Genomic DNA, 12,915 nt, shown 5'->3' with positions numbered 1-12,915 from the left:
CAATTTCCGTTACTGAACCGAGGTTGTCATACGTGTCTTTGGAAGAATAACTGACATCGAGGACTCGTAACGATGGAAGGGTAGATATCACTGCATCAAGATAGACAAATTGCATGTAATTTGATAAGTTGAGATAAACAAGGTTGCGTAAACCATTGAAGGTATCTTCGTTGATGTTTTTAATCTTGTTATTACTGATGTCTAGAATCTCAAGACTTTCTAAACCAGTGAATGATGTAGAATCTATGTGTTGCAACGGTGGATTGCTGTTGTTAAGATACAAGGCTTTCAGACCATAAAAACAGGAGAACACATTCACCATTGTGTCAGTATACCCATTGTATAACAGCGTTTCTGCTTTAATAGTGGACGACGTCTTACTCTGTGCACATTTCGGCATCCATTGCATCGGTGCACTGAAGTTCAGCCAGTTGATAGGTGTATCTGATAACAAATCAAGGATTAAGCCTGGCATATCTGTAGAAGTTTTGTTCTCTGGTAAGCTGTCAGGTGAGAAGACTAAGGATAGATGCTCAATGGAGTTACATGTCATAGACGGGGAATGCCGTGATAACTCCATACATGATGCGGATTCTGTGTAAAATGGCCGGAAAAAGTCACGATGCACAATAAACAAAGAACGGAAAAATTCAAGTTGAGGAGACATACACAACCAGTTGCCTAGACTAGTGTTCATCTCCCTTATTTGAAATAGATACTCATGGTCACATACCCCTTGTTTAAGACTCGTAAGTTCTAAAGATCTAAGCTCTGTCAGGAGACTCAAATCTATGGCTGAGAACTGAGTAGTATTCACATCTCTTGAAGGTTTTATGTGATCAATTTTCAGGTACTGTACAGTATTTAGTCCATGATAGAATTCAATCGAGTGGATATAATTGTACGTCAGGTCTACATAAATCAAATCGGTCATGTGCATAAAAGTGGATTTTTCTATGAATTCTATCTCGTTAGTTGAAAGATCAACATGAGTGATTTGAGACAAACCATCAAATGTGTTCTTTTCTAGTATAAATATATTGTTGTGTGAGATATTCAAGTGTTTCAAGTTGGTTGAACCGTTAAAAGTACCTGGGAGTATAAAATATATGTAATTCACAGAGAGATCCAAGTACTGCAGGTTATGTAAATCACTGAAGAACGAGGCAACTATAAAAACGGTGAATCTATTTTTGGAAAGATTTAAATGAGTGATATTAATATTTTCGTTGGGATGTTGACCCATGGTATGATTATGTGTATTGAAAGTTAATTTGTCCTGTGATATTGTTTGTATGCAGTGGTAATAACCGTCTGATAGGTTTAAAGACTTGAGACTAGGCAGAGAGGTAAATGAAAGTAAAGATACACAGCTGCTGAGATCATTATAACTGAGATCTAGATGTTCAAGTTCATCTAATCCATTCCATACACATTTGTCAAATTCCAAACGGGACACCACTGATTTATCAGCATACATATGTAATATCTTCAAATTTCCCAGATCTTTGAAGGTGTCACACGGTATCCTTTCAATTCTATTCAAGGAGAGGTCTAATTCTTCAAGTTTTGAAAGCTTCTTGAAACTGTCAACTGTGAGGTTTGTCATCTTGTTATTACTCAGATCTAGTTTCTTCAAATTCGGAAGGTGAGCAAACGAAGTGTTGTACAGTCGTTCGATAAAATTACCACGAAGGTTTACTTCAGCTGTTGAGATTGGTAAAAATGTTGGGATTTCTTGTAACTGTAGGTATGAACAGTTAAATCCACTGTTGTTTAATCTGGGAACTGTTTGTGAATGACAATATTTGTAGGCAGTCAGCTCACAAGTTGGTATTTGAATTGCGAAAAACAGGAACAGAGAATAAATGATGAACTTTCTGTTTGTGATAACAAACTTATGACCTGGAAGTCCTCTCACTTGATTAATGACCATTTTGGAAGTGTTGAATTGTTCAATGTGTTAGCAAATTGATGGATAGATTTTGTCTCTTTACTGTGAATCAGATGTCTGTAACAAAAACAAAAACCCAAAACAAATTAAGGATGATAAAATAACTTATTTTTTGATGAAAATAAAACTTGATGTCAGATCTCTGTCTATGCTTGTTTTAACATAGCATGCCCCTCAGTAATAAGTTGTAAACTTTGTACAAGGAGACACCAACCCTTTCTCAGTTCCAACCATTTTTCAATTAAAATGAAGAACTATGGAAGATCACCAATCTCTCTACGCAGTAGTTTTAAATAGAGAATACATGAGCTTCAAATTTATCCATACTGTACTTCAGATTGACCAAACACTGTGTTTTCTCTATAGAAAAATACTAGATTGACTGTTTCCTAGTTCAAACAAAACAGCCAAAATTGTAATGACCAGGAACAAGTTTTCATGTGGCAAATATTGGATTATTCAAAGTACTTAAATTCTCACACCAAGCAACCCTCGATGTTCATTCTTCTGTGGCAAATTAAAATGGTTATTTAGAATGTTTTTAAAAGCTAATGAAAATGTACCTGTAATGACGTCACACCACTTGTCTGGCCTCAGAAGAGAAGTGAAATCTGTTTTTATTCAGCACTAAATCCTTAATCTCCAGGGCTCTGCTTTAAAAAAGAACAATGTCACTTCTGTCTTTATTATAGCTAAAATGATGTAGGTTTGGTTTTTCACTTATAGGATATTATGTTTTTGGCATAAAGCTAGACATATTTCAACTCAAGACTAACATTAGCAGAGACACAATAAGCATAGCAGGATCCTTTGCCCAATCACATTGAACACTGATAAGCATTGCTATTCTTCACAGTGCAGTAAAAACAGGTTTACACATGGACTTCATGCTTTTAATGGCTGCAGTTCTTTATTTTTCTAACTGATAATCAACATTTCAACTTGACTACTTCTACATCCGCACTGTGCATGGCACCCATGTAATTGTTTCTTTTGCAATAGAAGTTGTCTGAGGATGTGTATTAAATGTCATGTCACATGAGTGAAACACCAAGCCTACATCATTTTAGCTGTAAGAAAGATACATGGCTCAAAGATGTTGAAACAAATATTTCCTAGAATGTATGATAGTTCCAGCCACACATTCACCCTTTAAAAGGGACACTGTCTGTAACTTTGTGATTCTTGATGGCAACTCTTATTTCATATTGAAATATGTTAAGTCATTCCTATTTCTAAAACATATTGAACTACTAAGTTTAATGCTGTATACATGAATGTAGCATCGATATTATTCCCATTGACTGTGAGGCACCTTGTGTTATTCAGTCCTATCAGGCTTCTCAAATCACAGGGTTACAGGACATGTCGTATCTAACAGACAATTATCCCAATAGATTTGTTTTCCTGTACTTCTTCAAGACCACTTATTTTCTGAAAACAAAATGTGTCTACAAACTACTTTGAAAACGAACATGTTTGAAACTGGTTGAATATTCGGGTAGAATCAACAAACTCACCTTAGCTAGCAGTTCCCTGTTAATAACTGTTATGTAAAATGTTGTCTTTAGGTCCCTTGATGTGGGTATTTCCAAAGTGTCATGGGTCACTGACTTGCTTCTTTAGAAACGCCCGACAATAGGACTCCGATTTGGGTTTGGTAAAAGTGTTTGCCTCCCTATATTAGTCCTTGCTCTATTATGTAATCTCTTACCCATTATCATATTAATTACAAAATTCACTATAGAAATCCCATCCCGCACATCGCGGCCAAATAATCCGATGTTTTCCCCAAAAGTTCAGTGTGAAATCCACGATCCTGGCAAGGACTCATTCTGTAACAAAATGACAGTCCCAACACAGCACACGGTGGTTGCATTGTAACAATTGACAAGTTTAGGACAGTGCTATAGAGAAATGATTAACATGCTGAGAACAGATTCATTCATGGGTTGAAAATGTTAGCAGACTGTTCCTTTCATGGATTAACGGTATGCAGACACTTTCTTTGTGTAAAAATGTCCCGTTAACTGAAAATGTGTCCACTATAAAATGAAATTGAGAGCACAGTTGAAACAATGAGGAAGAGTCAGAAAGGAGTATAACATAATAACAGAGTTCATGATAATTTCAATGTTTGAAGCAGAACTGATGGTTTTGTTGGTTGTTGTTGTTTGTTTGTTTGTTTGTTTTTTGTTTTGTTTTGGTTTGGGTTTTTTGTTTGTTTGTTGTTGTTGTTTTTTTTTGGGGGGGGGATTCTCATCAACATAGAAGAAATGTTTACTTCTGCTTTAGGCCTTAGTATCAGTGATCACTTGTCTTTACATTTACAAGATATTTGTTTGACATTTGACCTAACAGATTAGCTCCAACAAAACCCTTTTCAGAATTCCATTGAATTAGTAACAGTATTCAAGGCAATTGGACAATGGCTAGGTACTGATGCAAGTTACAGATCAGAGCCAACAAAACCCTTTTTAGAATTCCCCCAAGGCAATATCGGTATCAAAGACAATGATTGGATACTAACAATACTCTCCATTTTTAGCACAACAGAACTGAGGATTCAGGGTGCTATAGGCATCAAGAGTTGTCTGCGTGTATTTATGTGTGTGTGTGTGTGTGTGTGTGTGTGTGTCTGTATGTGTGTGTGTGCATGCATGTGTGTGTGTGTGTGTGTGTGTGTGTGTGTGTGTGTGTGTGTGTGTGTGTGTGCGTGTGTGTGTGGGAGCAACTTAAAGAGAGAAACCACAGGATCGATTGATTTCAAATTTTGAAAGGACTTTGCTTATGGTGTGTAGATGAAAAGTTGTTCAGGTGAAAGCAATCCGATCAATGCTTTTCAAGTTACGTCCAAGAAAGTGATTTTCTGTCAAAAAAATTCACAATTAGTGGGTTTCATTGAATCAGCAGGACTGAGTTACTGAAGTCTTGTTATAGTCTGTTCTTGCTGTGAATAATTTGTGAAAAAAGCCAATTATTGTTTGTAATATAACCATTAGTTATTTCAAGAGCATATAGAAGTCAGTAGATTTTCTCTTTTGCCAAACTATGCATGAATTTCTTTTTGCCAGTAACAGTACAAAAATGGCATGAATCCTTGACTTGTTTCACTTTATGAGCATTCAAGCATTTCATTTGATAAAATTTTTATCATCACTTCCAAATGAATGTTTTGAAAGTACCTGTGTTTGGTCAATCATCTTGCTAAAACGATATTTTTTTAATCTGATTTGATAGGCTAGGGTTGATGAAGAATTACTTATCTATGAAGCATTTGAGTATCATCAGTCAACACTTGACAATCACCTCAAAGTCAGATTTAAAAAGGTAAGTCACTTCACTTTGTCAATTCTCACAGGACAGATACTGAACAAATTTATGATGCAAAGTTATGTAAATGTATGTGACCAGGTTTACCTTTCTCTCAGAATGATAAGTAGAATTACTTTACTCATTCAACTATTAGGGGAAGTTAAAATGACAGTTCATGCAGAGAAAGACACAAAACAGAATGCAATACTGAACATGCATATTACAATGTTAACAAAACCTCCACAAAGAACAACTGTGGTAGCGGATGGGACAAAGGATGATTTAAAACAGTTGGTTTTAACTACCAGAGTGCAGTATCTATCACTGCAAGAAATATGTAGGTTGTTGAATTCTGCATAGATGGGATGGGTCTTTTAGAAGATTATGAGCCATTGAGGTAATGCATTTGTTGTGGACAGACTCTACTGGTGTTTTCAAGCCCAAGTGTACACACCAAAACATACAGTATGTTGCAATGCCCCCATCATTTCCAGTGTAGGACACAGCAGTGCTTCATGCTCTAGTAGTAACATAGCAAAGGTAATACCCCCATGGGACACACAAACAGGAAGAACAGCGCCCTCACAGTCCATTGTACAAAGGACAATTAGTAAGGGAATAGGTATCATCCCATTGGTTTATTTGTTCATATCAAATATCTGTAATACTTCGAGTTGGTGATTGAATTTCAGATCCACCACAATGTCATGACAAGAGAAAAGAAATTTGGTAAAAGCAGTAAAAAACCGACCAAGACAGCCCAACAAGAAGAAAGTGATGAAGGAACTCGTGTTCAACATCTTAGATACTTTGAAGACGTCTCAGGTTACAGTGGGGTAAGTAGATTACATTTGATACCGTAATTTGTAGGTAGAGATCTGTGTTTTATTTTTTGAACACATCACAGTTTTACACAGAATGTATAGATTATGTAGCAAACAAACTCTCATTATTTCAGTGCCTGCCTTGATTGATAGGCATCATGAATTCCAGACTGGGAAACCCCACACACATACTAATAGTTAATGTGATCTAAGAGGTAGACAGTTTGAGCCTGTGTGTATCAGAACATTGCCTTATATGGTATGGTTTGTTTGATTGACAGGTATTTGTCAGTAGGCCATATCCTCACTGGTTATTCATGACATCATATGGAACTCATTACCTTATATGGTATGCTTTGTTTGATTGACAGGTATTTGTCAGTGGACCATATCCTCACTGGTTATTCATGACTTCACGTGGAACTCTAAGAGCTCATCCTATGTACGTTGATGGCGCTGTCACATGCTTTGCTCCTTTCCACAACATTAACTGTCCTAAAGGTTTCCTGTATTTCAACAGACATGTAAGTTTACTCAACAGAACGGGCTGACAGCTGTCTAGCATTTACCAACTATAGTACATGTACTTCACATAGAATGCACTTCATGGATCAATTCCAATAAAAAAGTCAAAATTACTGAATTCTCACCAAACTTTGTCATATGAAAGCTTATTCCAAATAAGAAACGAAATGTACTGTCATGTTTTCAATGAAATTAATTTTTTATATCATTTTGGCCCCTATTTCAAACATTTGTATTTTTACCCCTCATTTTTCTTGTTTATTTTACTGAGAGTGGGTTGGAACTTTCTTGATCAAGGTAACAGCAAAAATTAAGATTTCTATTGACTACATACATGTGCTAACTTTAAAATCGAATTCTCAGTTTGTGCATTAGAATGGTTTTTTTTTCAGAATGAAAAAGTGATATATGAATATTCCGTCAAGAATATCACATGATTGTAATATTTCATCTATGTGTATCCTTGCTTATAGGGAGAATTACGTATCTGTGTATTACCAACCCATCTTTCATACGATGCCCATTGGCCAGTTAGAAAAGTCCCATTGCGCTGTACCCCACACTTCCTGGCTTACCATATGGATAGTAAAACCTATGCTGTCGTCACCTCCATTGCTGAGCCATGTAATAGAGTATGTAAGATGACTGGTGAAGAGAAGGAATTTGAAGAGGTTGAGAGAGGTAAATGAATATACACCTTGTTTCCATATTTGCTATGTAGAGCAAGTGTCTGCTAATATTGTGGGGAATGTTATCAAAAAGTTTTTATAGGGAGGACAATAGAATTTCTTCTATTTTTTGGATTTTCATAGACAACATCTATAAGTGATAGACTGTTATACCCTTTTTTCACCAAAAATGTTACCGATACAATATTTCAAAATTGTGATATGTTATCAAAATTGTGATATGTTATCAAAAAATTTACTTCTTGAAAAAGTCTGCAAAGGTGTAACTAGTCGTAGATTAAACTGTTTTTGTATTTATTTGATGCTGTAAAATGAGATAAAAGGAAACTGTTTAAAAAGTGTGAAAATAGACAATTTTTTTGTAAAATTTATGTTTTTGTTCGTTGCATTTTCTTTCAACAGACGAACGGTTTATCTTTCCCACTATCGAAAGGTTCAGTTTGCAGTTATTTTCTCCCCTGAGTTGGGAAGCTATTCCACAGACAAAGTAAGTCTCTTTTGGAAATTCCTGTTTTTTAAAAAATGTTTGTCAAGATTTATCCAAGGTCAAAGTCAATTTAGGAATAAAATTGGAGTGCGAAAAACAGTTGTCTGGTAGAATTATAGAAAAAAGATGGTCCTGAACAAAAGAATGATCCAATCTAATCTGTACGACTCAAATGATATATAAGATAGTGTAGTAATAATCCAAGACCATGGGTTCAAACATTGCAGTTTTTAACAGCCAAATATAGGATTTTATAGAGACTTCACACTGAGGATTGATTCTGTCTGAGTGTCTGCTTGGTATCAATTGGAAAATATGAAACAGTCTAAATGAGCGAGAGTATCATGTGCTTTCTTCACAAAATGACTGTGAAACTGTGTACCTCATAAGTAAAGATGTGTTTGTCAATGGAATTGTAGAATAGGATTGCAGAAAAATTTCCATTTTGACATCAATGTATGTAGCCATGATTGCCATCATTAGAATAGATTGGATGGTGATTGTGTTGGTATGGGGATTGGCAGGGTTGGTGTGAGGAATGGGGTATACTGAAACAGATTCAAGACCATATGACAAAAAGATTGATTAAAAGCTTTCCAAGAATTCTTGTGTATAACAGTAAACATAAACTTCAATTGATACTCATATTGTAAAATGTTTATACCTTGTCTACTAGGATTGAGATGGATGACTGGGAACACATTACAGACTTGAAAACAGTCTCTCTCAAATCTGAAGGTACAATAAGTGGACTGAAAGGTTACATTGCTGTCAGTACTACTGTAGTATATGGAGAAGAAGTCACATGTAGGGGCAGGGTAAGTTATCATTGAAGTCACATGTAGGGGCAGGGTAAGTTATCATTATAGAAGTCACATGTAGGGGCAGGGTAAGTTATCATTGAAGTTACATGTAGGGGCAGGGTAAGTTATCATTGAAGTCACATTTAGGGGCAGGGTAAGTTATCATTGAAGTCACATGTAGGGGCAGGGTAAGTTATCATAGAAGTCACATGTAGGGGCAGGGTAAGTTATTCTAAAAGTTACATGTAGGGGCAGGGTAAGTTATTCTAAAAGTTACATGTAGGGGCAGGGTAAGTTATTCTAAAAGTTACATGTAGGGGCAGGGTAAGTTATTCTCCACAACATTCATCATGGGGTGCTTTCGATTCTCTTCCCTGGGGAGCCACAGGTCAAGACAAATGATGTCACTTTTGATGCCGTGAGTCGTGTGAAAACTGGACACATTTGAGATACTCTTGGGAACCGAAGATCTGCATGCGTTGATAAAAAACTTAAATCCATGATTCACAATAAATTAAGTGTTTCCAGTGTTTCCAAAATATTTTAGACTTTTGAAATAGAAAATGATTTTACCATAATGTGTATATATTAGACTGAACTTTTGTTATTGTTTTTTTTTTTTCGTGTAGATTTTAATCTTTGATGTCATTGAAGTAGTTCCTGAGCCTGGACAACCATTGACAAAGAATAAGTTTAAGGTTAGTGATAAACCAAAAAGAATTTAACAATTCCATTCATTCCCCATCATGTCATGTATACATTGTACTTGTGTTCCATTTTGGAAGTGGATCTAATCTAACTTATAATGGGTTATACCATTATAGGCCTGAGTTAGGGGTGATACTGCTACAGTGATATGATCAGGACAGTCCTTGTGTATGGAAAGGCAATATGTGCATAATGGGTTTCAATTTTAACAAATCAACTGTTTGTACTAAAAAAGTTTTGAATTTGTTTACCTTTTAGATGCTGTATAGTAAAGAACAGAAAGGCCCAGTGACAGCATTATGTGATGTGGAGGGTTTCCTTGCAAGTGCAATTGGACAGAAGGTGAGTTATCGTAATTCTTATTTCTTAGAATTATAATCCATGAAATCAATATTAGTATTACATCGATATGAATATGATTCATGGATGAGTACACTGTCAAATCAAAGATGAGACTGTATACAGTCCATGAATCTTGCAAGCTATGCTTGAATGCAGGTTATAGACAAACATATGCAGTCAACATTGTATGACTATGAAAATAATAGCTGAATGGACATACTATGCCAGAAACTTTGTGTGTGACTTGTCAAAGTTTTTTAGGGTGCACTTTTAACCAAATCTGTGCAGTCAACATTGTATCACTATGGAAGTAATGGTTGAATGGACACAATAAAGAGATACATCACCAGAAACACTTACTTGTGATTTGTCAAAAGTGTGCTGGGATGCACGTTAAGGCAAACCTATTCGGTCCACCTTGTATCACGATGGAAATAATAGTTGAATGGACACACTAACTGAGAGATTCATTGCCAGAAACTGTAACTTGTGGGGTTTTTTTTAACCACATACAGTAGATATAGTCATTTTAGTGACACAACATCATGACTTTCTCATTTTATTTTTACAGATCTATATTTGGGCATTCCGGGACAGTGACTTGGTTGGTATTGCTTTCATAGATACTCAGATTTACATACACCAGCTGTGTAATATCAAAAACTTCATCCTGTGTGCTGATATCAAGAAAAGTATTGCATTGTGTAGGTATTCACTGGATCACAGGACACTGTCTCTTGTCAGCAAGGTAAGGGATCATTCTGTCTGCTGTAAAACTGTGTGACTAGCGTATAGCCATTGTGATCTCCCATTGATCTTGCTTCTCCAAGGTTAACATGGGTCCATTGTTCTCTTCAGAAAACAACGATAAAGTTGTGAAAGATTTGCATAACACATTAATAATAGTTTGATATACTTTATCTAGAAGTGATGTTTTAAAGCTCAAAGATTTGACCGATATTTTAAAAAATATGAACAGATTCTGAGAAATGAAAGAGTGAGAATGACTTCTTATAATGTACTCTTTTTTTTTACACAGGACACCAAACCACTTGAAGTGTATGGTTGTGAGTATATGGTGGATGACAGTCAACTGGCTTTCCTTGGTAAGCTGTGTCTTAGAAGTATATGTCTTTGCAGTAAATGTGTAACTTTACATCTTTGTTAGTGTATTACTCTAGGGTATTTTTGTGTAATAGAGCTGAATACTTGTACCAAAAATTTATCTCATTTTCTTTCAGTATAGCCAGTTAAAAGTATTGGTGTTACCTTAAAATACACCTGTACTTGTTGCACATTGGTTCTTAGTCTCAGTCATACCGTAAATGTGGCTGTCACACCAGTTTGCAATGTTTACACCAAAAGCTGGTTGCATTCTTAATCAGTCAAAGCTAAGTGTTAATTCTGTTTCAGCCATAGGGTTGTTTTAGCCACATTTTGTTGACTATGTACTGCCATTTGTTCTCATGTGGGGTGCCCTATTGTGACTATATGATTGGTAACGGAATGTCCAGTGTGAGAACGTGGTACAGGGAATCTATCTATACATGTACATATTGACTGTATGTTTGATTCAACAAGATGACTAACATAATTCTTTTCTCTCTTTTGTTTCATTTTAAAGTGTCTGATGCTGATAAAAATATGATTCTGTTTCACTACCAGCCAGAAGGTAAAGAATATTATATCAATTTTGTTGGCTCGCTTACTATGTAATTAAAGGGGTACTGTCTGTAACTTTGTAGTTTGTGATAGTTACCATTGGTTTGTATATTATCTATGTTGTCCCTACTATCAAAACGTATTGAATCATGTCGAGTGAATAACTGGTAGAGGTCTCACCGGGAATTAAGATGTGATGTCAAGATGGCATCGTGACATAATTTTTTAGTTACCAATAAATTGGAACACGCAAGAGTGTGTGTTACCAAGACTTTGTATGTACTGCTGTCATACTGTGTTGTGTCAGATTTGCTTCTAAACATGACTTTTAGAGATTATTTTTGCATGACATTGTGCATTTTGTATACCCAATTTTAGCTGAAAGGTGGGCTCAGTTACAGACAGTGTTCCTTTAATGCGTACATGTAATGGTATATTAGGGAATGTCAGTTACAATACATCAGTACCAAACGTAGACTGTGTATTTGAAGTAGAATGTGCAATGAAGAACAACAGTATACAAAGTAGTAAAATGAGTACAACAACGGTTCAAATCTTCAACAAATTTCACATCTGAGGAGGCTTTTTCAAGAAGTTTGAATTGAAACATTTGAATTTTAACTTGTATAAAGTTAACTTCTTTGTATGTGTTGAAATTTTCAATATGTAATGATTTAAGGGTGATTTTTTTCTGTTGCACATTATTTTATATTTCATCAGTTCTTCAATACTTTCTCATAATTTCTTCAGAAATCTGTACCGTACAGTATCTGCATAAAAACAAAAAAAGATTGACACTTTCTTTGTCCATTATACAGCACGTGAAAGTTTTGGTGGACAGCGACTATTGAGGAGGGCAGACTTCAACATCGGTAGTCATGTTAGTACGTTCTTTAGATTGAGGTGTAAACTAGCTGATCCTGCCAGTGATAAACTACAGACAGGTATTGGTGAACGTAGACACATAACTCTATTTGGTAAGTCAGTCAAAAAACGTTGTTTCCAAGCTGAAATTTACAAGTCATTGATTTGATATGATTTGTGTTAGTTATCTTTACTTTAATTTGTCTTTATGTGAAATCTTTTCTTAGCTTGCATCATTCTGGCAAACGCGTCAGTGTTTTTCTGCCAGTTATATTTTGAGTAATTGTGTGTTGTTTTCTCCACACTGATTACAGCAACTTTGGATGGAAGTATTGGATTCTTGTTCCCAATGACAGAGAAGACATACCGACGTTTATTGATGTTACAAAATGCCTTGATTATTCATATGCCACATGCTGCTGGCTTGAACCCAAAGGCTTACAGGTAAAGAAATGGTTTATATGTAATACAACTCATAACACCAAAGTAAAGCATTCATATCAAGTGTAAAAGTATACTGTTTCATTTGCTAATTGACCACATTAGAAAGGTCACATGCTAGGCTTGTAAAAAAAAAAAACAATTGAAATACTGGGGTAGTATACTTTTACACTTGATATGAATGCTATAAACTAGTGTAGCACATGGAGAAAGTGCTTTACTTCAGTGTTACTCGTTGTATTTGAGTCTGAGGTCAACTTTGATATTGATTTCATAATAGATGTAACTGTTGATATATCAC

General features: G+C 35.5%; 1 protein-coding gene across 1 annotated transcript in view; it reads left to right on the top strand.

Annotated features, from left to right (window-relative positions):
• The window catches only part of LOC144437152 (cleavage and polyadenylation specificity factor subunit 1-like), a 32,775-nt gene that overhangs the window by 18,315 nt on the left and 1,545 nt on the right, over nucleotides 1-12,915 (top strand). The window contains exons 28-40 of the mRNA XM_078126017.1: nucleotides 5,195-5,284; nucleotides 5,962-6,105; nucleotides 6,465-6,617; nucleotides 7,092-7,299; nucleotides 7,710-7,794; nucleotides 8,471-8,612; nucleotides 9,227-9,295; nucleotides 9,564-9,647; nucleotides 10,219-10,395; nucleotides 10,687-10,753; nucleotides 11,272-11,319; nucleotides 12,128-12,286; nucleotides 12,488-12,617. Coding sequence (XP_077982143.1) covers nucleotides 5,195-5,284; nucleotides 5,962-6,105; nucleotides 6,465-6,617; nucleotides 7,092-7,299; nucleotides 7,710-7,794; nucleotides 8,471-8,612; nucleotides 9,227-9,295; nucleotides 9,564-9,647; nucleotides 10,219-10,395; nucleotides 10,687-10,753; nucleotides 11,272-11,319; nucleotides 12,128-12,286; nucleotides 12,488-12,617 — 1,556 coding nt within the window. The remainder of the gene's footprint in view (nucleotides 1-5,194; nucleotides 5,285-5,961; nucleotides 6,106-6,464; nucleotides 6,618-7,091; nucleotides 7,300-7,709; nucleotides 7,795-8,470; nucleotides 8,613-9,226; nucleotides 9,296-9,563; nucleotides 9,648-10,218; nucleotides 10,396-10,686; nucleotides 10,754-11,271; nucleotides 11,320-12,127; nucleotides 12,287-12,487; nucleotides 12,618-12,915) is intronic.

The sequence above is a fragment of the Glandiceps talaboti genome, chromosome 7 (genome assembly GCF_964340395.1).
Source record: "Glandiceps talaboti chromosome 7, keGlaTala1.1, whole genome shotgun sequence".
NCBI lineage: Eukaryota > Metazoa > Hemichordata > Enteropneusta > Spengelidae > Glandiceps > Glandiceps talaboti.
The sequence above is the reverse complement of the archived record's forward strand: the minus strand, read 5'-3'. Positions and strand labels throughout refer to the sequence as shown.